General features: G+C 53.5%; 2 protein-coding genes across 10 annotated transcripts; one reads left to right on the plus strand and one right to left on the minus strand.

The window, feature by feature from the left end:
- Positions 1-876: 876 nt before the first annotated feature.
- Positions 877-2,256, plus strand: Sh3bgrl3 (SH3 domain binding glutamate rich protein like 3). Its single transcript, XM_027399620.2, has 3 exons — positions 877-1,038; positions 1,568-1,735; positions 1,849-2,256. The coding sequence occupies exons 1-3, from the start codon at positions 991-993 to the stop codon at positions 1,912-1,914; spliced, it is 282 nt and encodes a 93-aa protein (XP_027255421.1). The 5' UTR covers positions 877-990; the 3' UTR covers positions 1,915-2,256.
- Positions 2,257-2,905: 649 nt separating this feature from the next.
- On the minus strand, positions 2,906-24,916 carry Ubxn11 (UBX domain protein 11). Of its 9 annotated transcripts, none has more exons than XM_027399615.2 (15): positions 24,763-24,916; positions 19,606-19,709; positions 18,600-18,628; positions 18,045-18,143; positions 15,096-15,199; positions 14,623-14,677; positions 14,143-14,222; positions 11,064-11,190; positions 6,069-6,283; positions 5,763-5,840; positions 4,735-4,855; positions 4,520-4,623; positions 3,423-3,496; positions 3,207-3,347; positions 2,906-3,121 (listed from the first exon to the last, which is right to left on the minus strand). In XM_027399615.2, exons 1-15 carry the CDS (start codon positions 24,844-24,846, stop codon positions 2,926-2,928), a joined length of 1,611 nt encoding a protein of 536 aa, XP_027255416.1. In that variant the 5' UTR covers positions 24,847-24,916; the 3' UTR covers positions 2,906-2,925. The 9 variants fall into 9 exon arrangements, with proteins under 9 accessions (XP_027255416.1, XP_027255418.1, XP_027255420.1 ...); XM_027399617.2 differs by having other exon boundaries at positions 19,606-19,734; positions 24,763-24,897; XM_027399619.2 differs by having other exon boundaries at positions 18,600-18,624; positions 24,763-24,785.
- Positions 24,917-25,241: the final 325 nt, after the last annotated feature.

Here is a 25,241-nt window from a genome sequence, read left to right on the forward strand (position 1 = left end):
TTTCTATGGCTTCTGAGGAAGTGACTTCCCCATAACCAGATAGGCAGTTTGCCTCAGAAGGCAGGATTGGCTTCCTGGGCCCTTAACAATACCTGTGTAGCCCTGGCTCTACTGGGGGGGGGGGGGGAGCGGAATAGTGAACCTAACCACTTACTTGCTCCAAAAAATTGGGATGGGTGCTAGACTCTTTCCAAATGATCAGCTGAATTCCTAATATTGAAAGCTGTGACGTGTTATTTGCAGCATGACGGTAGAGTTGAACTGGGACCACCCCAAAACTAGCTATGGATCTCCCAAGGGCCATTTGGAGAGCGGCTTAGATGCCTTTGCCTCCTGCACACTAGTTAAGTGAGCTGTCCTGCCCTGCCGCTTCTTACCTCCGCCTCCATCTGGTTCCTTGATGGGTGTGGCCCCAGTTAACAGCCACCACCCTTTCTAGTCAGAGCCTGTTTGAGCCCAGAGGTGCTTTAGGGAACGTGTCTTGCCAGCACTGCTCTTCCCGCGCCTCCACCATCCCACTCCCACCCTTGCTGCAGTTTCCTAAGCTTGAAAACAGCCTCGCCTCCTGGAGACGAGGGTGGCACTGCGCTGGGTACTGGATGAGCAAAACCCAGGTAAAATGGGAGAAGCTTTCAGCTGAACAGTTCTGCCTGCCTTCTCGGCCTTTTCTGCCATTTGGTCCCTCCCTTGCCACACGCCGTGAGCCCCAGGTCAGAAAGGGCTGAATGCAGCCAAGCAGCTACTGAGGACTGGGGTCCTCCGGGCTCCACGCCACGGAGCAGAGCAGGGCAGGGAGGGGAGCCAACCGCGCAGGGCGGTGTCGTGCAGGCCCCGCCTTGCCCGCCTGCGCAGCTCATTGGCCCCGAGCGCACTGACTCGCGGGCGGAGCAGGAAGGAAACCGCTCCCAAGCGCGGCGGCAGCGTCGTTCCTAGCGTGCAGCTGCCGCTCCTACCATCTCTCGGTTGGTTTGCGTGTCCCCTTCCTGCAGCATGAGTGGTCTGCGCGTCTACAGCACGTCGGTCACCGGCTCTCGTGAAGTAAGTGTGTGCCTGGGCCGGCGCCGGGGGAAGGCGGGCCGTTTCCCTGTGCTCCGACCGGCGCCCGGGAGCCGCCCCCACGATGGAGGCAGCGAGGTGCGGGGTATGGCCTCCCAAGTCTAGTCCGGGGGACGCGGCCCAGCCCGAACCCCCCCCCCCCAGGGATCCTTCGGCATCCCCGGCATGAGCTGCCCACTCATATCCCCCGTTTTGGGCTCACCCGTTCTATTGCCCACACACACACCCCTCCTTAATGCCCGCTTCCTCTCCACTGTGAGGCTGTGGAGGAGGGTATTTCCCCCGTAGGGCCCGGCCCTGCAGCTTCTCTGACTTACCTAGAACTTGACCAGCTTCTTTTTCTCAGACTCCTGCAGGCGATCCCTCTCATCCTTGGACCCTTCCCATCCCCTAGTAGCCAAAATCTCCCCCATAGAGTGGGCAGGAAGACAAAAGCTCCTGCTAACACCGGACCAGAGTTCCTACCATAAATCTTCCAGCCTGCCTGCCAACCCTGTCAATCTGCCCCTAGATCAAGTCCCAGCAGAGTGAAGTGACCCGCATCCTGGACGGGAAGCGAATCCAATACGAGCTAGTGGACATCTCCCAGGACAACGCCCTGCGAGATGAGATGCGATCCTTGGCAGGCAACCCCAAGGCCACCCCACCCCAGATTGTCAACGGGGACCAGTACTGTGGGGTATGGGGTCTGGGGTCTGGGAGGTGTTGGAGGACTGCAGCCTGGGTCAGACCTGGACAAAGCAGCAGGGTCCCATGTGCCTGCACTCAGGTGACGACTGCCCCCTCTCTCAGGACTATGAACTCTTCGTGGAGGCCGTGGAACAGAACACACTGCAAGAGTTCCTGAAGCTGGCCTGAGTAGGCCACAGTCTACCCAACTCCTCACCAGGCCATGAAGGACCTTGTGACCAACTCTGCGTCTTCCCTAATCTGACCTTGGAGTTCCTCCCTGCAAACCCAAGCCCTTTCTGTACCCTCCTTCCTTCAGAGGCAACATTCCTTACTCACCAACTGGTGTGTCAGAGACTGTCTTAAGCAAAGCCCTGATGCTGGCTGTCCCTTGCCAGGCCTTGGGGCTACCTCCCTGCCTGGCGCTGTCTGATGGGTATTTGTTAGTTCCATCAGCCAGAGCTCTGCCAAAGGCCCCGCAGTCCCCGTCCTGGGAGCATCCTAGAGACAATTAAATGCCCATTCCACTGGTGCAGTCTCCTGGTTATGGTGTCCTAGGGACCCGCTGGGCTTGGTGGTGGTTCTGGCTGTGCTACAATGTGGGCTGCGTGTGTGTGTGTGTGTGCGTGTGTGCGTGCGTGCGTGCGTGCGTGCGTGCGTGTGTGTGTGTGTCTGACAGCACATGACCATGGTTGGCATGCAGTTTCTTGACATGGTAGTTGAGACACCCTCAATTTCCCAAGCAGGTTCTGATGTTCATCTGCCTGACAGTGAGGGTGCTGCCCCAGGACTGTTTGGTGGGGTGAAGACCGATTCAGTGTGGGTGTCGTGGGAGGTGTACAGCTAGCTGCAGCTGTATCAGATTGAACATGGGGGTAGTTGTGGTGGGGTTTTATACACGGTATGCAGAAAGTGTCTGCCTGAGCATGGGGATCTACATGTGTGTGTCTGTCGCCAGAGGCCTGACTCCCAGTGAGGCTCCCCTGCCCCTGCTGAGGCAGAGAATATCAACCCAGCCACTACCTCGAGAGGATCTACTTAGCACAACTTGAGAGAAAAGGGAACCCAGGGGACAAAGAGCCCTTAGCTACGCCAGCTGGGGCTCCAGTTACAGGCCTAAGTGTCTGTACCGCCTTCCCCTCTGGACAGCCCTGTCTAGAGAGCCTTGTGGAGCTCATGATATCGGGGGCAGCACTTTATTCAGGGAAGTGAGCCTGGGCCAGGGTGAGGGCCAGAACCAGTACCAAAGCTGGGGTTCGACAGCAGGGCTCTCGGAGCCCGCAACAGAAGTGTTGCATTGGGAACCAGGCCTGCAGCCTGCAGTGTGAGTGTGTCATCCTGGTAGACCATGGGTGGGAAGGTGCTGAAGATCTCAAAGGTGGCCGGATCCATGTCCCTGGGTGTCCATCAGAGTCCATCAAGCTGGGCCGTGAGGCTAAGGACTTCCTTCCTGCAGCCCCCTCGCCGTGCCCTGTACCCACCTGGCCTGTGCTAGGAGGCTTCGCAGGTCACCGACAGTGTCCTCAGGCCGCATCATCAGCAGGAAGGCCTGCTCCCCGTTCTCTGACCGGATGCGCAGCATGGAGAGCGCAGGCACTGGCGAGTCCGGTGACTCCTGGCTCCTGCAGGTCCACAGGCCCTCAGTGCTCCCAGGCCCTTTCCCCTCTACCCTGCTCTCACCTCTGCCCAGCCCTCACCTCTGCCGCTCAGAAGCCAAGGCAGGTGTCTCCACTATGATCTCCTGGATCCGGGCAGGCAGTGGGCAGTAGTTCTGGAAGGCAGCCATGAAAAGTGGTCGGAGACCTAGGTCCCACCTACATCATTTCCTCCACCCTTAGAGAGGACTGGCTCATTCCTGAGCAGGGGTGGATGAGACCACCGAGCCAAAGAGCTGGGGGGTTCTGTGTAAAGGGAAGGAGGCTCTGGAAGGCAACACCACCATTCTCCCAATCCAGTGTGGGAGACGAGGCCACCCAAATGGTGGCCACGCCTGGGGACCTAACCTAGCCTGGGTTCAGGGAAGACACCTGAGCTGAGTCTGAAGGATGAGTAACAGGCATGTGAGATGGAACGGGACAGGGACACTCCCTACAGCCCAAATGTCCTGACCAACAGGAACCTGAAGGAGTCACGAGCCTGCCAGCAGTTTACAGCTCTTGAAGCAAGGAACCCAGTCAGACAGGAAAGGCTAGATATGAGGGGGACACTGATACAAAATGCACTCTCGATGCCAGGATAAGGGTCGTGGCTTCCTCCAAGAATGCCCAGACAGTTCCAACAGAGAAGGCTACTGGGGCACATGGCTAGCAGGAGCAGGGATGAGGTGGGAAGGCCAGCACAGAAGGTTGTGACACACTCTGCAGCCTAGACTCAGGTGGTGGGCTGCAGAGAGGAGCTCCAGTGGTGGCTAGACGGAACAAGACAACTCAGGTGAAGGGGAGGAGTCTGGTGAACCTTTTCTCCGGTGGTGACTTGGGAAGGAAGAACGGGAGTGAAGACAAGATAGTGGACTCATGGCATGCGAGAGGCCTGTGGGACAACTAAGGAGCACCAAGGCCAAGCTCAAGGGTATCCCCACGCCCTCCACTGTAGCCACGCCAGCTGCCTATAGGGTAGAGCATGGAGTCCTCACCAACTCCACAGAGATCCGACACTGTTCTGAGGGTGAACTTGCCATTCTGGCCTTTACTTGGGGCCTATAGGTCTGAGCCTCTGGACAAGACACTGTAGGCTGAGCCAGGGTTGGTGATAAAAATCCCCCTGGAGAAAGCTGGGTAATTAGGGCAGGCCTCACCTGCAAGGTGTCCCTGATGGGGCCCCGGATGTCAATCACCTGGCCTTGTCGAATTACACACTTGGGAAGCCTGTTCAGAAATTTCTCAGCAGTCATCCTGGAGCCTGCAGGGAGGGTATTGGGAGCCTTGGCCCAGGAGGGACAGTAAGTGCTGGTAGAGGCCACCTGGAGCTTGCTCTACACAGCCCCCCAGCCAACCTTGGGGGCCAACTTACCTGAAGTATCCTCCACCCTGTCCAAGGCCTTGCGAACTTTCTGCCGGCCCACCACACGACCCTCACCTGGGAATGAGCCCAGCCCGTCCTCTGGGTAAACCTGATTGCGCAGGTCGCTTACCTAGCAAGAAGGAAGGGCCACAGAAGCAGGGAGCCCAACTCTTCAGCCCTGTAACCTCACCCCCACCCGTTTGCCCAGAGGCCTCAAGAACAACCCAAGGGGCCGTCTAATGCCAGAGAACCACAGTTGCTGCTGCTGCTGCTACCTCAGGCCCTGTTTGTGCAAGCACCTTACTAATAGCTGAAGCCATAGCACTGACGACCCCCGCCCCCACTGAAAGGTGGCCACACAGGGAATGAATGTTAGGGTAGGGCAGAGCCTTGCTCTTGTCCAGTCTGCAAGGCAGACACTACCACTGCAGGTCACCATTGCCCTGTCAAGGCAGCTCCAAGGCTGTTAAGACTCACGCTGTCTTTTGTGTTACGGTGGCACACACCCTCCCTGAGGAGATAACCCTCCTCCCGAGCCTGCTTTCCTCCTGGTCCCCAGGATGACAACCTTCACCTCCCTCAGCCCTGCCAACACATGGGCTCTTCTCCTGTCCTTGCAGCCCAGCCTGGACTGCCTCTTTTCAGTGTTTGCAACTCATGTCCTGCTTTCCGCCCCAACCACGTGGTTTCAGAAGCTTCTGAGGTAAAGTAAGCCCCCTGTGCTTTATAGTCAAGAACCCCAGAATGTCACCAGTGCCCTAAATGCTGGGGAGGGTGGGCAGAGTAGTGCTCCCACCACCAACCATGTACCTTCAAGATGCCAGCAGAGGGCACTGTCTGCTGCTCAGCTTGGGGGACCTCATGGCCGCTCTGGCCTTGACAGCCTCCTCACACTGCTCCCTCACCCTCCTGCAGGGCATCCTGACTGGGTCCCCTGAGTGGATGGCTCCCTCTTAGGATGGCTGATCCCTGAGCAAGCTATCCCATTCTCTCCAAATCCACACAGGGAAGGGGTGGGTTGAGGAGCCACTGGTTACCTTAAAGGGGACTCCATCAGGATACAGCCGCTGGAGCTCTGAGGGAAAGAAGCCATCCAGTATGTCCCGGAGGCAGCGCTGCAGGACAGTGAACAGGTCTGTAGCCATGCTGTGCCATGCTATGCCAAACCTGCTACCTGTTTGGTTGGCCTGCCCTAAGCATCATATTCTGGAAATACTGAGAACTCCAAGACTGGAGGGGTGGGGCCTGTGTCCTTTGAGGAGGGCAAGCCAGTACAGTGAGTGGACTCCACCATCTCCAAGCAGGGGTGAAGAACAGGTGTGGATCCCAGAGCCCCATCCTACCTGCGTGGAGGGATCGTAGAAGGGCCGGAAGGGCCCATCAAACATCATCATGCCATTCCGGTAGAGCTTTATTGGGATGGGCTCTAGGGTACGGAACTGCGCCCCACCAGGCATTGGTGTCACTTGGGCCTCTCCCTCCACCACCAGCTCACTCAGATCCTGCAGACTGGCCAGCAGTCTGTCAAAGTCCACCTCAGGGGGTACAAAAGAATCCCCTGACAAAAAGAAACAGATGCCCATGAGCCTCTGTGGCTGCCGTGTATCCTGGCAGCTCTGACTTCTGGGGGGGGGGGGCTCCCACACAGAGCAGAAGCCTGGGTTCCTGAAAGAAAAGAGTAACTGCACTAGGTAACAAAGACAGCTATCTTTTATTGGATACTTACTTTGAACTTTTTGTTTATTTGAGCCCTGGTCCATGTAGCCTTGAACTTTGTAGTGAGGATGACCTTGAACTCCTTCTAATCCTACTTCCACATCCCAAGTGCTGGGATTGCATGAGTGTCACCATACCTAGCAGGACACTGACTTTGGGTCAAGGACTTAATATCCATCACCCCATTTCCTCTGCTTAGGATCCTACACTGTAAGAGTTATACTCCTTTCTATTTTCAGAGAGGGAAACTGAGGCCAGAGTTGAGTAGCTTCTTAGAAATGCACAGCATTACAAACAAAAGCAAAGTTTGATATTGGATCTGTGCCAGGCACCGGATTGGCAAAGATCTCAGCTCAAAGCTTTCAAGGTTCAAATTCCAGCCCCTGCACTTCTTCCTGTGTGGCCTTACCACAATGCTTGGGGCTAGAATGAGATGCCAAGTGTTGGCCTCCCAGGGTGGCTATAAGGTGCCAAGGAAATGGCCACATGAGAGCTAACTTGGAACAACCTGAACTGTCCATGTTCAATCGCTGGTCACCAGATCTACCTTGTACAAGGTCCTCAGGCCAACCCCAAGGCTGGGAGGCCAGAGCTGTTTAATCTCTACCATATGCATTAGGAAACAATATCAGAAAAATGAAAAGTGACTCATCCCAGGCCACCTGGCAAGGTATGGGACTTGGGACCCAGCTCATCATCAGGAGAGGGAGGGCAGGGGCGGGGATGGATGGCCGCTAGGATGTTGGGCCAGCTGCTGGACGGGAATAACTATTTCTGGGTTGCACACTCTTGAGTCTGCCAGGCTCTAGCTCCTCTGGAAGCTCTGCACATGGCTGTGCAGAGTTGTAGAGGGTGCAGACAAAATAACTAGGACAGCCATGAAGGAGCCAGAAGAGAAGGGTGGTGGGCAGGAGGGATGCTGGCTGGGGCCCCGGCCCCTAGTGTGAAAGCCTCCAACACACAATTGGCTGTGGTTCTCTGAAAGCTGTTTTCACCAGGACAGCTGAGTTGTGGCAGGATGTGGGTCAGGGAGCTGGGCACCCAACTGCTCTCCCCCTAGTGGAAGTACAGGTGCAGGGGCTGTGTTTCCTGCTGTCTCTGCAGCTGATGAGCCATAGGCCCTCTGACAGCCTTTCTTTCTCCCCAGCAGTGGCCACTATCTGAAGGGCTGTGCCTGCCCCCGTCTCTGTCTGGGCTTGACCTGTCTTCCCTGTTGTGCACACCAACAGCCCAGTTTACATGATGCTGGGAACTAAGCCTCATGAATGTGCAGCAAACACACTTTCAACTGCATTCCACCCCCTGCCCGGCAATGATGTGACACTGGTGTCCATCACAATTAGTTTAAGGCCAATTTGGAAACCTAAAAACAAAAACACAACAACAACCAGAAAATATCTCCCATAAGGCCGGCCCAGTACCTCTTCCTACGGCTTTAGGAAAGGGGAGATCTGCCATAGAATGGCGCCAATGCGGCTGTCCAAAGCAAGCTACCTCAGGGCCAGGGACATACATGGGGTGGGCAGTGGGGCAAGGGGACAGACTGGAATCCCTGGGACAATGCTAAGAAATACTGACAGCAAAAGTTTGCTTCAGAAGGCTGGCCTGGAGGATAGGGACTGTAGCAGAGCATTTGCATAACCAAGAAAAGAGATGGGGACCGACCAGGTGCCTTTAATGCCAGCACTTGGGAGGCAGAGGTAGGTGAATCTCTGCGAGTTCAAGGACAGCCTGGTCTCCAGAGTGAGTGCCAGGACAGCTGGGGCTACAGAGAAATTCTGTGAGGGGTGTGGGAGGTGTGGGGGGTGGAAGACAGAGGAAGTGAAGGGAAGTGGGGAACTGCCTAGAAAAGTAAAAGAAACCTGGCCCAGGCCAGGAAGAGGGCAGAGTAGGTAGGATGGGCTGGGCTGCCATCGGGTGCAATGGACAGGAAGGGGAGATAGGGCTCCCAGGGATGAGACAAGAGGAGCCTGGTGTGGCCAGTGTAGGTAGCTGTTAAGTCAGTGAGCCTTACCCAACAGCTCAACAGAGCCTTCGTTTGGAGAGAGGTGTGCTGGGAGTTACCACACAAGGGAACACAGGCCAAAAAGGAAGTCTCAGGTCTGGCTTAGCCAATGGAGAGACATGTCCCTTTTGTGGGATGGACAGGTAAGAAAAGCAAGTCAGTGGACTTGTCTACTAATGACTCTTAGAGGCAAGCATTACAGTACACCGAGAGGAGTTAGGGTGACAGTGACAATAGCAGCTACAAAGAGACCCTGTGTGTACTGCAGAGCTCGCTGCGGGAGCACAGCTGGCCTGAGTAGTGGGCCCTGAAGGCTCGCTGGGAGGACAAGTTGCTGCTTTGGTGCTAGAGATGCTCCCCCTCTCAGGCCCACGGCCCCAGTTCCCGACACCCTAACCCAACCCATAGCCTCCAGCGTCAGGAAACTGCCACAGTTACCACAATTCTGCCAGCCGGGGCCCGTCAGGCCACTTACCTGCATGCTCTCTGCTCCTCAGAAGAGCCTGAGCAGAGAGATGCTGAGGCTCTAGGTGGTTCCAGAGCACACCTGCAACCAGGGCATGTTTTCCTGATGCCTGTAGCCCTCACCTGGACCCCTACCACTGAGCTTAGGGCTGCTCTGTCCCAGTGGACTGACAGTACCAGATACACCAGGCACCATAGCCTTCCTTGCGCAGGCACACATACTCCGGCCTATCTGCCAAGCACTGTGCCACATGCAGCTGGGCATCACCAGTGGAAAAGACATTGGCTTCAGGTCCCGCTGTCACCCCTAGAACACCTAGCCTGAGCCTTTAAATCCCCCATTCCAGCAGATCCTTCCTATGAGAGGCTGGCACATCAATGGTACAGCCCAGGTATCTGTGGGGATCTGCTGGAGAGGCTAGAGTTTGAGACAGAAGCAAGAGTAGGGAGAAGCATGTCTACCCAGGGGCAAACCAATCAGGCTGCCAGTGTTGACCCAGGAATTTGAGAAGCTAAAACCCAGATTCAGGGGCTTGGGATTTGGGCAGAAGGCTAGGGGTGAATTAGGGGCCTAGCAAGAGGCAGGTCAGCAATGTGTGGGGAGGGTGGGAATTTGAGGAAAGAGGGGAGAGTGAAGAGCACCAGGCCTACTGATGTGCTCATCCCCAAGGCCCAGTGCCAGGTGTGTGTTATGACCAGAGCAGGACTGTCCCCTGGAGCACTGGCGCAGCAACCAATGTGATGTTTGTATCCTGGTGAGAGGCCAGGGGTCCAACTAGAGACGGTGCCCTTTCTAGGCTTCCCCTCTACCAGCCCCCTCCATAGAGAATCTGGGACTCCTTCCTCGGGCAAAAGTTCTGGATCTAGAGCATTCCAATCACTCCCTTTGGCCCCAAATTGAGCTCTGGCTCTCCTGCCACTGGAGTCTGTGGGAAGTGATATCCCAGAAATGAGGCAGCAAGAAGCCAGCGCTGGCAGCAGAGAATTCAGGGTACAGAATCAGGCTAGTCCCTGAGACAAGAGGGAGTTCCAAGAATGAAAAGCTTCTAGAAATGGGTGCTGGGAAATGAACTCAGGTCCTCTGGAAGAACTGCAAGCATCTTAACCCTTAGCCATCTCTCCAGCCCCATGTTTGTCTTTGAGATACGGTCTCTGGTAGCCCATGTTGTCCTCAGAACTTCTACATAGCAGAGGACAGTGTTTAACCTCTGATCCTCCTGGGTGTTGAGACTGCAAGTATGCATCACCATGCCTGGCTTACCAGGTGCCAGGAAGCGACCCCAGGCTTCACAAACTATGGGTAAACACCCTACCAACTGAGCCATGCCCTCAGCCCTAGAATCTGTTTTTTAACCAGAAAGACTCTTCTGACATTAACACTGTTGTCATTTTCTACAATCCCTGTGGGAGTGATGCTTTGCCTCCCAGGGCACTTGTTTTCTTCAAAACTTGGGAACAAGCATGACATGCAAGGGGCTCCATATTTGACTCATTTACTCCTTGTAAAACCCCCGAGGGTAAGAATGTGTGTCCCATTTTGTTGATGAACTCAGGGAAGTGGCTTGCCCAAGCAACAAGCCACCCGGAACAGGTGATGGAATAGAAATGAGGGTCTGAGTTCGATTCTGGAGCCGAGGGATGAAACTTCTCCACTGAAGAAAATGGGCCCCACTTTGGAAACAGCTCTATGGACCTGAATCTAAGGACAAGGTGGATTGGGGGTCCACTAAGTATCAGTGGGTAAACATGAAAAATGAGGCAGAGGCAGGCGGATCTCATTGTTGAGGACAGCCTGGTCTACAGAGTGAGTTCCAGGACAGCCTGGTCTACAGAGTGAGCTTCAGGACAGCCAGGGCTACTATACATAGAAACCCTGTCTCAAAAAGCCAAAACAAACAAACAAAGCATCAGATGTCTAGTAAGTCTGGGTCTCTGTAGCCCTTGGTAGATGAGCAGGTAGAAACAGAAGTGAGACCAGGGATGGAGACCTTGGCTTTTCTTTCCCTGAGTCAGGGCAAGGTGTTGGGTAACCCAGCATCCCCCACCCCCACCCCAATGCTGGTAGGCCAGAGCTTGAAACAAAGGGCTCTGGAAGAATGGCAGGCTAACAGGAAGCTGCTGGAAGGGGGCCAGGGCAGATGCTCTACTCTACCTGGCTTCCAGAACTTCTTGGCCTTCATCCAGTCCTGATCATCATTTCCAGAGACTATCTTTCCCTCTGAGTCTTCCTGGTCCATGGGTTCGCCCACCCACTGCAAGCCATAGTCACTGAGGAACCGCTGTAGGCAGAAGAGCTAAGATGTGGTGGTGTGGGACCACCTACCCGATTTCCATGGCGAGCATCCCCAGTCTGACCCTACCTCCACCGCCTGTCCTCAGCCCAGAGTGGCCTGGACAAAGGATGTGCTGGAGACCCTGGCTGCTTCCAGCCTGTGACCCTGCAAGCCTTTGAGCTCCTAGAGCAGCAGGCCCCTTCTCTATGAGGGGACAAGACAACACCTGTCTCACTGTGCACAGTAAGACTCTCACGCCAAGTACTTAGCACAGCACACGACTCAAGAACACAGTGGGGGGAGAGGGGGTGGATATGTAAATATGAGTAGTAATTAAAGAATCTAAATAAATAAATAAATAAAATAACTCAGTCTGTGGACTGTGTGGGCCTGGCCTGAGCATGAGGAGGCAGGGACACTTGCACTACAGGAGTGAGCCTCCCTCTTCTTCCTGACGTTCTGACTTTGTGTGTGTGTATGTTCATATGCCTGTGATTCCAGGTGTGTGCTGGTGTGCACACACATATGCACTGGTATGTGAAGTCCAGAGGACAAGCAAGGCCATTCTCCTTCAGGCACTGTCCATCTTGGTGTTTTTCAGTCAATGGCCTGGGCCTTGCCTGAATCCAAGGCTGGCTAGAGAGCCCCAGAGATCTGCCTGACTCTGTTTCCCCAGAGATGATTGTTCTAGGGATAGAACAAGGGTCCTCATGCCTGCAAAGCAAACACTTCACTGACGGAGTCATCTCCTGGTCCAGGAGGAGTTGCCTATATTTATTTATCTGGTGTTGGGGGTGTTTCCAGATGGGGTTTCTCTGTGTAGCCCTGGCTGTCCCGGCACTCACTCTGGAGATCAGGCTGGTCTCAGAGATCCACCTGCCTCTGCCTCCTGAGTGCTGGGACCAACAGCGTGTGCCACTGGTCCTGGCTAGAGTAGTTTGTGCTTCTGTTACACTTGCTCCTCTCCCCCACAGCTCACTGACCTGCGTGTGGTGTGGTAACCAACTGTCTGCTGCTGCCACACCCGGATGCCATCTGTCTCACCTCTTCCGCCCTAACTCTGACTGCATGTGTGACTGCATCCTTGTCACTTCCACCCCACACATCTGAGAGGTTCCTTAGTGCCCAGCCCTGACCATACTCTCTCCACTCCTACATACATAAGGACAGAACCTAAACCCACACCCAGTGTGGCTCTCGCCCCTGAGCTTGAGTCCACTCATAACTAAGCAGATGTCCAGCAAGCACCCAAATCCACTCATGCCAAAGTTCCCTGAGCCCCCCCTACCCCCAGACCTCTCTCCATCCTGCAAGGAGCTCCTCTCTAGCTACCAACCTCCATGACCCACTCCCCTCTGCTGCACTGCCCACAACAGAGTTCAGTGCCACAACCGTCCTTGGCAATCCAACTCATGCTCCCACCCTAACCCAAGCCACCATGGCCTCTCCTCCCCACCTTTGTCCCACATAGAGGGTGTCTGTCAGGCCTTCTCCTGAAACCTTGGCTTAGTTCTTACTGTCCTTCAGCACAGCTGGTTTCCTCCCTCCAATACCTGGCTGCTTCGCTACCATTGTTACTCCGCACACCTGTGAGGTTCCCAGCACCCAGCCCTGACCACACTCTCTTCTATGGCTCTTGTTTGCTCCCACATACAGACTCCCTCCAAACAGAGCCCACAGTGAGGCTCCTTTAGCCTGACCTCTCCCTCTCCTCATGACCTCCACTACAGCCAGACAAAGTGGCGCTCAGAGCCTTCTTCCTCTGCCTAGACCCTGGCAAGTCCCACCCCCTTTCCAGATCTGCTTGCAGTGGCTCCTCCCCCAACTGTGGCCACTTCTTTATCCCCTGCACACCCACATCCTGTCAGTCACATGTCTCTGCTTCTGTAGACTGTCAGCCCCATGCATGTGGGGACCGTGTCTTTTTGTACAGATGACACAAGCCTAATACTGGCTGGCAGTGTCAAACAGGATAGAGAGATACTTCAGGTTTGTTCAATTAACGAATCAATAAACATATAAAAGATGCATGCTGGAGTCACGGGTGCCCTTGGTTGTGAGGCTATGGCTTTGCCCCACGGGTTGCCACATTCCTAGAAGATAGTTCAGGCATAGCTGTAGCTGTCACCCACAGCCCAGATGTGAACAGGCCTGCAGTGGGCTGGAGGTTGCCACTGATATTATGGGCTGGGGCTTTGGAAAGCCTTCTGCTTGGAGTCAGAGATGCTCCATTCCAGAAATGACTCGGGGGTGGACCAGCAGAGGACTGAGGCACTGGCACTGAGCAGGCAGGAGTACTGGACCCTTCTGAGGGCCCAGTCCCTTCCAACTCAAGCCTCGCAGCTTGACCACAATTCTGAGTGGAAGAAAAGTAAGTGAGGTGAGCAAATTATTGGGTAAAGAAATCATGGTCATAGGCAGGAGACCATGAGTCCTAGGTCTGGGGTGAGCCATGCACCCCTCGTGGAGTTTACAGTCCCACAGAGGAAGAGATGAGGCACGAAGGAAAGCAGAAGATGAGAGAGAGACTGCACGGGTCAAGGAAACAAGTGAAAATTTATCTCTAGGAAGAGATGTGATATGATCCATGCAGACAACAGCAAGCGCCAGGGTCCTTAGGTAGGAAAAAGTTCATTAAAGAACCAGGGAAGTCGTGGAGAGTGGAGCAGCTCTGAGGAGAGAAGGGCTAGCCATGAAGCTGCAGTGCTAGAACAGAACAAGTGGGGAGGTGGGAAGTGAAGTAAGCAAGAGAGGGTGTGTTCAGAGTTTGATTCAGCCCACATGGAGTAATGTGTCATGGTGCCGCCCCTACCCTGGCTCTAAACTGAGTCAGCCCAGAGCAGGGAAACAGGCAGGGCCCCTGAACGACGGGGAGGGGCTCTGCCCCAAATCCTTCCAGGCAGGCTGAGACCAGGGAAAGCGGTCTGGCCACCCACTCCCCCCTGCTTAACCTCTCACCTCCATCTCTCCAACCTGCCGTTGCAGCTGAATGCACTGTGTCTCCAGATCCTCCTGCCTCTGCGGGCTGCTGCTGACCCCTGGGGAAGAAGTGGGTAAGCGATTCTACTGCCATGGCCTGGAGGCTGGCAAGTGCTCTGCCCTAAGGTGTTCTGGGATTCTCTGAGAACTGCCCCTGAGCTGGTCTCTCTAACCCTGGGGGTGGGGTGGGGTGGGGTGGGGTGGGGATGCCTGAACTGATTTTTGAGAGGCAGCCATCCCTTCTTCCATTGGAACATGCACCATTGGAACATGCACCCCGCCCCAGGCTCTGGACAGTGCAATCTAGTATAAGGCACAGGGTTGTTGTCTCTCTGGTCCCAGTTGTCCAGACCCCACCAAAAGTCTGCCTGTTGTTTTTGAAGCCTTGATTTCCAAAGCTACTGTCCAAGCTCCCACAATCCATGTACCTGAGCAGGTACCTGACCAAGGGCTTCTTACCCTGGTTCTGCTGGAGGGTCTGCACCAAATCCTCCAGGGCTAATATCTTCTGGTCCTGAAGCAGTGAGACTTGGGGTCAGTGCAAGTCCTGGTGGCTCCCAGAGCCCCACAGGTTATAATAAGTTTTAGCCCTTCCCATGGGATGGGCCACACCTTCTGCCTGTGTGTGAACATTAACCTGTCCCTATAACCCTTGGGTATAGCCCCTGCTTCTGAGCCTCAGAAACCCCATCTCTCTGACAGTCCCACTAGTTGAGGAAAGGCACAGTCCACGTCTTGGGCCCAGGGTCCAGCTCGCCCCCTCTGCTCAGCAGCCTGCTAACTACCCAGCCCACATTCTATCAGGCTCTGCCCTCTGCTCAGCTCAGGGGCACCAAGGTCATTACCAGGTCATGGTAAATTTGACCATTCAAAACAGACCATTCAATTTGAGACAACAGTCCTCCCTGGCTGTCTCCTGCCTCAGGTCCTACCTTGGACAGTATCTCGTCACTCTGGATCTTCAACTGCTCCTCCAGCTCCTGCAGCTTCCTGGACATGGAGGACACCAGCTCCGAGTCACTGAATACAGTTCCTGCTAAGTGGATGAAGTTTCTAGTGCCCAGGCCTGGAACTGAGGCCAACATGGGAAGGGCCAGAGATAGGGGCACTTGAAGCTCTTTACACAGAGCAGCTCATGCAGTCCTCACACTGGGCTACTTTGTAAAGCTGGGTGGAGCACAGCAACTTGTTCCAGTATGCGCATCAGTGGTGCAACAGATAGGCATGTGTGTATACAGGGTTACATCCCCCGTCCACACATGCAGACGCCTGCAAAGGAGGACATGAGTGCCTTCCTCTATCCATCTTCACCTTTTTTTTTTTTTTTTGGTGGTGGGGTCAAACCTAGGGCCCTATGCATGCTAGGCAAACGCTGAACCTAAAGATTGCTGTTTGGGGTAAGCTAGCTGGCCAGAAAACTCCCACAATCCACCTATCTCTGACCTCTAATGGTGGGGTTACAGGCTTTTATATGAGTGCTGGGACTTGAACTCAGGGCCTCTTGCATTCATAGGGAGTACTTTTAACCACTCAGCCATCTCTTTGCCATCAAGCCTAGTGACCTGAGTTGGATTCCTGGGATCCACATGATGGAAGGAAGAGTGAGCTGTTCTCTGACACATACCATTCAACCTTGTGTGTGAACACAGAAACACAGACACACACGAGTGGTTGGGACTTTGTCAGATGGGCATGGTGGCACCCATCTGACAGTTGGGAGGTGGAGGCAGGCGGATCTCTGAGTTGGAGGCCAGCCTGGCCTACAGAGTGAGTTCCAGGACAGCAGGAGTACATAGTTAAATCCTGTTTTTTGTTGTTGTTGCTGTTGTTTTTTAAGTTAACACCACTGTTTTAAAGATTTAAATGGGCATAAATCATATTGCAGTGATGCATGAAGCCTCACCCCTTCCAGGCCCCAGGTCGGGGGAAATCATTCTGAGAGACGCCTGGAACTACTGAGGAGACTGGAGTGTAGAAGAGGTCGATGGTAAGGAGATTAATAGGTCATTCGTGCTCAGAGGAGCAGCACCGACACTGGCTGTGTTTCCTCATAAGCAGGAGGTGCAAGCGTCTGAGGGAGTGAGGTATGAAGGTCAGGACCTATGCAGTTTACCTCCAACTTGCTCACCTAAGAGATGGCCTCCTATGCCTGTCTGTGCACAGGCTGGGGTGGTAACTACGGTGAGATCTATTGCTATGAAAGGAGAGACACAGTACTCCTTAGGAGTCAGGGTAATAATATACCACTTTTATCCCAACACAGGAAGACCGTGAGTTCAAGGTCATTCATGGCTACATAGTGAGTTTGAGGCCAACATAAACTACATGACACTATCACAAACCTCACCTCTCAAAAAAAAAAAAAAAAAAAGAGATGGGACGACACAAGCCCTCTTCATCCCCATAGACACTAGTTACCCTAACTACATGAACAGCAGGGACTGCAGCCACTGTCATGAGACCTCACTAGCCTATGCCTTTAATCCCAGCACTCAGGAGGCAGAGGCAGGCGGATCTCTGTGAGTTCGAGGCCAGCCTGGTCTCCAGAGCGAGTTCCAGGCTCCAAGATAATACAGAGAAACCCTGTCTTGAAAAACCAAAAAGAAAAGAAAAAAGAAAAAAAGACCACACTGGATGTCCAAGATGAACTCTATCTTGACGTCATCTTCAAGTCCCTGAATTCCCAGCCCTCAAGTTGCCATTTTAGGGCTTCTGAGCCTGAGGGATAACACATCTCCCTAGTGTGCATGCTCACTGAGTGAGGGCCCTCTGGAATCTGAGAGGAAACGTTTGGGCTGTCAGCACATAGGGCGTGGCTGCCCTGACTGGAGCAGTATGGAGAGAAGGAAGAGTCTGGGGAGGTGGAATGACCATGAGAAGTGGTAAGTGAGAAAGCTAGCAAGGAGACGGACTCTAGGACAACGGTGACTCTCGAGGAGGCAGGAGGGCAGAGAAATGGAGCAGGAAAGGCAGGTCCTATTGGAGACCTTGGTGACACCCACCAGCTGGATGTGGCAGGGAAGTGGAGAGAAGATGCACTGTCCCTATAAGACAAGGAGGTGGTGGCTACATAACCACACTGTCCCCTGCTAGGTGCACAAGATCCTTCTCTTTGTGATTAAGTCTCTACGGGACTTGAGCTAGGCAAGTCCTGTCTCTTCTACTTTGACCCTCTGCCAATGCCAAATGGAGGGGAGTTTGGTTTAAGGGCACTTCCTGCTGCCCTTCAGAATGGTGGCCACTGGGTGCCTGTGTGATAGATAGGGACCCCCACAAAGCAGCATCTCACCAAAACCTGACAACATGCCAGCTCACTGCTCTCCTTCCCCAGGGGACAGGGAAGAAAGATGTTAAAGTTGTTTAAGCTGTCACAGCTAGTGGAAAGTTCCAGCCTCATCTCCGACTTCCCCTGATCCAACCCAGTGCCTGTCTGGCCCCTCTCCCCCTGTCCCCACCCCACTGTAGGCAACTCCATACAGGCCTCTGAAGACACAAAGTCAGGTGAAACACCCTGCTATGGAACTCTCAGCCCATGGGTGTTGCTGATGAGAAAACAGATGGCCAGAGGCTGAGCTCCCCTTCAGGCCTTTTGCTGTCTCTGAATCTGAACCACAGACCCACTGACATCATGTTTTCTGGAGACTGGAGAGTTGCTAGCCCCACACTGGCCAGCCCCCTAACCTGTGACTTTGGTTAAATCCTGTTCTGGATTGGTTTGGGCATACAGGCACTGGGCCAGCTAGCCAGAAGTAGGAGCAGTTTCTCAACCCAGCAGGTGAGAGTAGGAGCCATGGCTCACATGGCCTTACCCCATCTCTAGAGCCTCTCCTGATGCTCTGAGCAAGGGGACCCGCAGCCCCCCTTCACCCCCCTGCTCTCACCTTGCCTACCCACAGGGGCACCAATGCCTCCATAGCAGGTAGGAACAGAGATCTTTTCTTCTGTGTCTTGTCCATCATTCAGCATGTCCACTTCATCTTCTGCAGACAGGGACGCCTAGGTCACCGCTCTGGGGCCACAGCCCAGAAAGCACTCTGGCCCTGGGCTCTGGCCAAAATGAAACAGCTTGTATACTGCCCCCCCAACCCCGGCCACCCAGGATGCACAGTCAGGTCAGGGATAAGGCCAGGGCTCCAGGGAGGGAAGGCTATCAGGCAAAGGCTGAGGTCCACATCTCTGGTCTTCCCAGAGTTTCGAGGTACCCATAACCATCTCACATTAGGCAGGAGAGCTCTGAAAGTGTGTGCATCTCTGCTGAGGAGCAGAGCAAGGAGTGGCCCAGACCTCTGAGCAAGGGTAGAAAGCTCAAAAGTACAACGAGCAGGCAAATGGCCAGTCTCACAAGACCTCAGCAAGCTCTTTCCCTTGCTGCCCAGGTGTAAGGAGATGTAGACTGGTGAGAAGGAAGGGGACACGGGGGCAGAGCACACACTCACCATCTCCGTAGATTCTTATCCCTCGCTTCCTGGGAACCCAGGCAGGAAGAAGGAACAAATACAAATTAAGCCTCCAGGAATGCCACCAAGGAAAGGTTCCAGGCCCCATGCAAGGCTAAAAGAGATAGAGGTTAAGCCTCTATCTCCTGAAGATTACCCCCTCCCCCAAGTTGTCCTTAGCCAGGGTGAGCCAAGGGACACACTGTATAGTGCCTAACTCCTCACAACAGAGAAAGATGGAGAGACACCATAGGGCAGTTTTGGTGGGAAGACCTCAAAATTCTACAGCTCGAAAGGCTGACCCTAGCTCCTCTCTGAAGTACAGTGGGCCCAGGCTTGCTGCTTAACCTCTCTGGATCTAAGCAAGACTCTAAGTGTATTTAGAAAAGCACCAAGGAAACAGGAGGCAGAAAAGGCTTTGTTCCAGGTGTGATGACGCACGCCTTTAATTCAAGCACCTTGGTGGTAGAGGCAGGAGGATCTCTGTGAGTTCAAAGATGGCTAGGGCTGCATACACAGAGAAACCCTGTCTTGAAAAATCAAAAAAATAAATAAAATAAAGGAAGGAAGGAAGGAAGGAAGGAAGGAAGGAAGGAAGGAAGGAAGGAAGGGAGGAAGGGAAGGAGGGAGGGAGGGAGAGAGGGAGGGAGGGAGGGAGGAAGGAAAGAAGGAAAGGAGGAAGGGAGAAAAGAAGGAAGGATAAAGCTTTTCAAGAGCCCAGCAAAGCCTGGCTCAGGCTGACAGAACATTGTTTGCAGAGTTGGTGAGTGAACAGTGAATGACAAGCCCTCTCATGGGCCATGTCTAACAGGAAGCACTGTCCAATCTTTGGTCAACACAAAGCAGAGTTTCCAAAAAGCACAAAGAGAAGCAAGGTAGACACAGAAAGCCACTAACTGCTCTCTGTACTCCCCTAGACACTAGCAGTCATTCTCCTCTCTGAGGGAAGGTTTAAGGAGGAGACAGGGCAGGGACACAAGGACCTAGAGGCTGGCTGGCTCCTTACCCAGGATTCACAGGCTCCGACTCTAGGGGCACCTTCCGTGTCTTGCTAAGAGAGGCCAGAGGTGAGCTCATAGCTCTAGTCTCCAGGCTAGCTGTCAGGAACTCCTGAGAGGAAAGAAGGAAGTCACCCCTTGGAGAAAGAGGAGACCCAGGGCTTCAGGTCAGGAGGAGGGAGCTGCAACTCTCCCTGAGGAGGAACACTGTCCAGGAGAAGCAGGCCTCACTCCTCCAGTGCAGGCCAGGGTTCCTCCTGATGTCTGCTGGCTCCTCTGAGCCACTGACTCTCTGTTCTGAACACAGAACCCCTTGCCTGGTGGGGTGCAGGGCCTGGATCTTCCCCAAGTTTAGAGTGTGTGCTCTTATGGACCCATAACTGAGCTGGCTGGCATTAAAGCCCAGGTATCTCCTCCCTGCCTGCCAGAGCCCAGGTGCCACCCCTATCATCTCAGAGGAAGAGGAGGCTACCCACAGGCAGGACTCATTGAAGACACAGTCATGTACCATGGAAGTCAGGCACCTACCTGGGCCCTTGCATACCCCCTGCTACCCACAGTGTTAACTGGCACCTCACTGCCTCCCATGTAAAATGTGCGTGGTATCAGCACCTACCAGGCAGGTGACTGGAGGGGGTGGGGCTCAAGTCCCAAAACATTGTGCCCAGTGCCAAGCTCAAAGGCAGGCACCTGTCAGCTGAATTGTGGCTATGTGATGTGGAGCCATTGTTATTGGCACAGGGGACGACAACATTGGAAAATGCTGACTCCCTTCTTCTGATGAAGAGTATGCTGTGCAAGCCAGTTCTAACTAAAAGCCACCACTCTGTTCCCTACATAAAGCGACTAAAACCTAGCAAGCCTAGAGCCAAAGGGATCTCTGTTAGGGAGGGTCTGAAATGAGTCTTCAGGCTAAGTCCAAAGCTGACCTCTGGAAATGTGACACTGACCTTCCCCAATATGCTGGGCAGTTTTTGTCAACATGACACGAGCTAACATCTATCTTCTGAAAAGAGGGAACCTCATTCCCTCGATGAGAAAATGCTCCCATCAGATCAGGCTGTAGGCAAGCCTGTGGACCTACTCTTGATTGATGTCTGAAGAGGGAGGGCCTAGCCCTCCTCTGACTGTGTACTCCCGGGCAGGGAGGTTGTGAGTTGGATAAAAGCAGGCTGAGGAAGCCATGGGGAGCGAGCCAATACGCAGCACTGCTCCATGGCCTCTATTTCAGCTCCTGCCTGACCTCTCTCCATGTTGGACTGTGACATGGAAGTATAGGCCAAATAAACTCCCTCCCCACGGTCCTTTTGGACATGGTTGTTACCACAGCAACAGAGAGCAAACAGGACAGACTGACACTCTCCAATAGGGGAACCCATGCTGCCTGGAGGCAGCCTCCCTCACCTTCTTTCTGAAGTCTGGGACTTATGCCCCACCAGTTCTCAAAAGGGGGCCCCTCCCATGGCCTGGAGCAGAGTTCCCTCAGCCACCATCCTACCTCCTCACCATACCTCTGCACTGCTCAGTGGAAGGACTGGGCTCCCTCCTTTTATTCATGCCCACAAGCAACAATGACATGCCACACCCCTGAACAAACTTTCACCCTTGAATGAAAAACTCAAAAATGGGCATGGTGGTGCATACCTTTAATCCCAGAACTTGGGGAGGCAGATCCCTGTGTGTTCCAGGCCAGCCAGGGCTACATAGTGAGATCCTATCTAAAAAAGAGGAAGAGGACGACAGCGAGGAGGAGGAAGAGGGTGAAGAGGAAAATAAAATTCCCACGGGTGATCTGGCCCTGTCTGCCTCCTCAAATTATCCCCACCTGAGCACCCTTGCACTGAAGGCAGCTGCGCAATGCCCGGAACACAGGGTGCCCTGTCATTAGCCCCCTCTCCGGGGAACCAAACTTAAACAGCTGAGCCATCTCTCCAGCTCTAACCTCCTCTTCTGGAATGGTCTCCTCCTCTGACCCATACCCTTCCTCTGGCCAAGCTAACCCCTCGATTTTCCTTCTATTTCTTCTTAGGCTATAACTTAGCTTTTTATTCAGAAATTATCAGAGATTCACAAGGAAACAGTTCTGAGGGGCCCCTGCACCCATCACCCAGCTGCCCTCTGTAGTCACTGTTTTAGGCAACCCCAGTAAAGCATGAGCAGCAGAACTGGCTGTTTCTGCAGTTTGTGTGCACAGTCCAGTGGCACCTGGTCACACGGACAGATTGGGTTTTACCACTGCCATCAAGATGCAGGCCTTTCCCATCCCCAAGGCTTTCCTCCTGCAGGCTGAGTCACACTATGCCTCCTCACTAGCCTGGACCACTGGTAAGCACCACTGTTTTATCTCTAGAATTTTCTTTCTTTCCTTATTTATTTATTTATTAAGACAAGGTCTCAGGATGTGGCCCTGGTTAGTCTAGAACTCAGAGATCTCACCTGACTCTGAGTACCAGGGGTACAGACATGAGCCACCACTCCTGCTCAGCACTATATAAGTAGAATCATATACTATATAACCACCTTTTTTCTTACATAACTTTACCAAGACACACTTCCTATACTTCACCACTTCAAAGCATAAAATTAAGGTTTTGAGACAGGGTTTCTCTGTGTAGCCCTGGCTGTCCTGGAGCTTGCTCTGTAAACTCAAGAGATCCACCTGGCTGATTCTGCTCCCACACTGCTGGGATTTAAGGTGTGTGCCACTGCCTCTCCGAAAAGGGCTCCTTTTAAAAACAGATTTATCTATATATTATGTATACAGTGCCTGCATATATGCCTGCACACCAAAGAAGGCACCACATCTCATTACAGATGTTTTTGAGCCACCATGTAGATGCCGGGACCTGAACTCAGGACCTTGGAAGAACAGCCAGTGCTCTCAACCACTGAGCCATCTCTCCAGCCCATAGGGGTTTTGTTTTGTTTTGTTTTTTTGATTTTTGATTTTTGGTTTTTTCAAGACAGGGTTTCTCTGTGTAGCTCTGGCTGTCCTGGCACTCGCTCTGGAGACCAGGCTGGCCTCAAACTCACAGAGATCTACCTGCCTCTGCCTCCCGAGTGCTGGGACTAAAGACGTTTGCCACCACCAGCCAGCAAAACCATTTTTTGTCCTGTTATTGAGACAAGTCTCAATACCTAGTCCAGGATGGCCTCTAACTTGTGACCCTCCTGCCTCATCTCCCCGGTGGTCAGAGTCCTGCAAATGCCACCACTATTTATTTGTGTGGATGTGAGTACACACAGGTATAGGTGCATACGCATGAGTCCTTTGAGGACCCAGAGTGTCATCCTCAGGCACTCTCCACATTTTATTTTATTTTTAAATATATAGGGTTTGTCTCTAGCCTAGAACTTGTCAAACAATCTAATGTGGCCAGCTACAAGCCCTAGCGATCCACCTGCCTCCACTTTCCCAGCACTGGGATGACAAGTGCCTGGCCTGTCTGTGCCACGTGTGGGGTTTTTTGTTGTTGTTTTGTTTTGTTTTCAACATTCATTTATTTATTTATTATGTGTGTATGGGCACATGGATACCATGGTGAGCATCTGGAAGTCAGAGAATAACCTGAAGAACTCAGTTTTCTTTTTCCACCACATGGATCCTGGGGATGGAACTCAGGTGGTCTGACATGGCAGCAGGACCTTTTATCCACTAAGCCATCTTGCCAACCCTCACACCTGTTTTTGGGGTTTTTTTTTGTTTTGTTTTGTTTTTGTAAGTAGGTTCTAGAGATCAAAGTCAGGTCCTCAAGCTTGCAAAGCAAGGGCTTCACCAACTAACCTGTCTCCCTAAACCCTTGTTGTTATTTTGAGACAAGATTTCAATGTTTAACCCTGGCTGGCCTTGAAGTCACAGAGATCCTCCTGCCTCTGCCTCCCGTGTGCTAGGACTAAAAAGTATGCATCACCAACACCAGGCACTTAAACTTATTTTTAATTCACTTTTTCAGGGCTGGAGAGTGAACCTAGGACCTTATACGTGCTATGTAAGTGCAGCACTGATACACTCTATCTATGGTCTTTTTTTTTTTTTTAACGAAATAAAGTGTTGGGCTTGAAAATGGCTCAGAGGTTAGGTGCACTTGCTGCTCTTGAAGAGGACCTGGGTTTGGTTCCCAGCAACCATATGGTAGGTAGCTCATGGCCCTTTTGTAACTCCAGTTCCAGGAAATCTGATGCCTTCTTCTGGCTTCCTGTGACACGCACGTGGTGCTCATACATACATGCAGACACTCACGTATACGTATAAAATTGTATATAAAGAAAAGGGAAGGTCTTGGCCCAAGATGGCCTTGAACTGGCTCTAAAGTCCAGGCTGACTTTAAACATGTGACCCTCCTGCTTCAGCCTCCCGAGTAGTTAAGATTACAGGTCTGGCCCGGCGTTGGTGGCGCACGCCTTTAATCCCAGCACTCAGGAGGCAGAGGCAGGCGGATCTCTGTGAGTTCGAGGCCAGCATGGTCTCCACAGCGAGTGCCAGGACAGGCTCCAAAGCTACACAGAGAAACCCTGTCTCGAAAACCAAAAAAAAAAAAAAATTACAGACCAACAGCCCCAGCCTTCTATTTTGTTTAGTTACTGTTTGTTTTTTAGAGACAGAGTCTCACTATGTAGGCCAGGCCGGCCTGTGCCTCCCGAGTGCTGAGATTAAGGGTTTGTACAACCACACCTGGCCTCCATTTACTTTTTAAAATATGAGACAAGGTCTCGCGGAATTGCCCTAATTGGCCATGTAACCCAGACGAGCTTCACACTCGCAGTCGCGCCTCCCAGTCCGTCACAACCGACGAAGGCTGTAAAGGCCTGGCTGTCGCCTCTGGTGAGGGTTACAAACGTGTCCTGCGCTTCTCCACCTTGAGGGCCGAACTCAGGGCTGCCCTAGGCGTTCATCCCCAGACACGCTGGGCTCTGGGAGCACCGGCTGGCTGGCTGCGCGCCCCTCCCGGCCCATGGCTGGGCGCGCTTGCAGGGCGAAGCCCCGGCGCCCAAACCCCGCCCCGGGAGCCCGCCCTCGGCTCCGCCCACGCACGGACACGCTGAGCGGGGTCCCCGCTGCCCTCCTGAGCCGAGCCATGCAGGCCGCGGGGCCTCGGAGCCGGGGCGGGGGCTCCGGCCTGCCCGGAAGACTTGGCGGAGCAGAAAGGCCAGGAGCCGAGACTCACCACGGGCCCAGCGAGCCGTCCCGCGGCGCCGCCATCTTGTTGTCTCGGGGTTTCCTTGGCGACCAGGAGCCGAGCACCTCTCATTGGCTAACTCCCAGAGGCTCGCTGACGAACCGGCGGGCAACGAAAGCGGGTGTAGCCGACTGTGCCCGAATACTATTGGCCCACGGTGAAGAAGAGCGGCTCAGGATACTACAGATCCCAGAATGCACCGTTCTACGAGGTCAGAGGTCAGAGACCTGGACTTGGCGGCTGGACCCTCTGACCCTGGAGATGTGACGGTTACAGTGTCTAGATTGAGCTACGTTTCCTTTGTTTCCCCATCTGATCATGAAGCGATGAATTGGACTGATGCAGTTTCCTTAATAAATATTTAAGTCTCAGTTTCTCCTCTAACTTATGGACTAGATGATGCTATGAAGTAAAGTTCTAATTCTAGTGCCTATGTGGAAGAATTGGGTACCATACCCCACTCCCAG

This window comes from Cricetulus griseus, chromosome 2 (genome assembly GCF_003668045.3).
Source record: "Cricetulus griseus strain 17A/GY chromosome 2, alternate assembly CriGri-PICRH-1.0, whole genome shotgun sequence".
Classification (NCBI taxonomy): domain Eukaryota; kingdom Metazoa; phylum Chordata; class Mammalia; order Rodentia; family Cricetidae; genus Cricetulus; species Cricetulus griseus.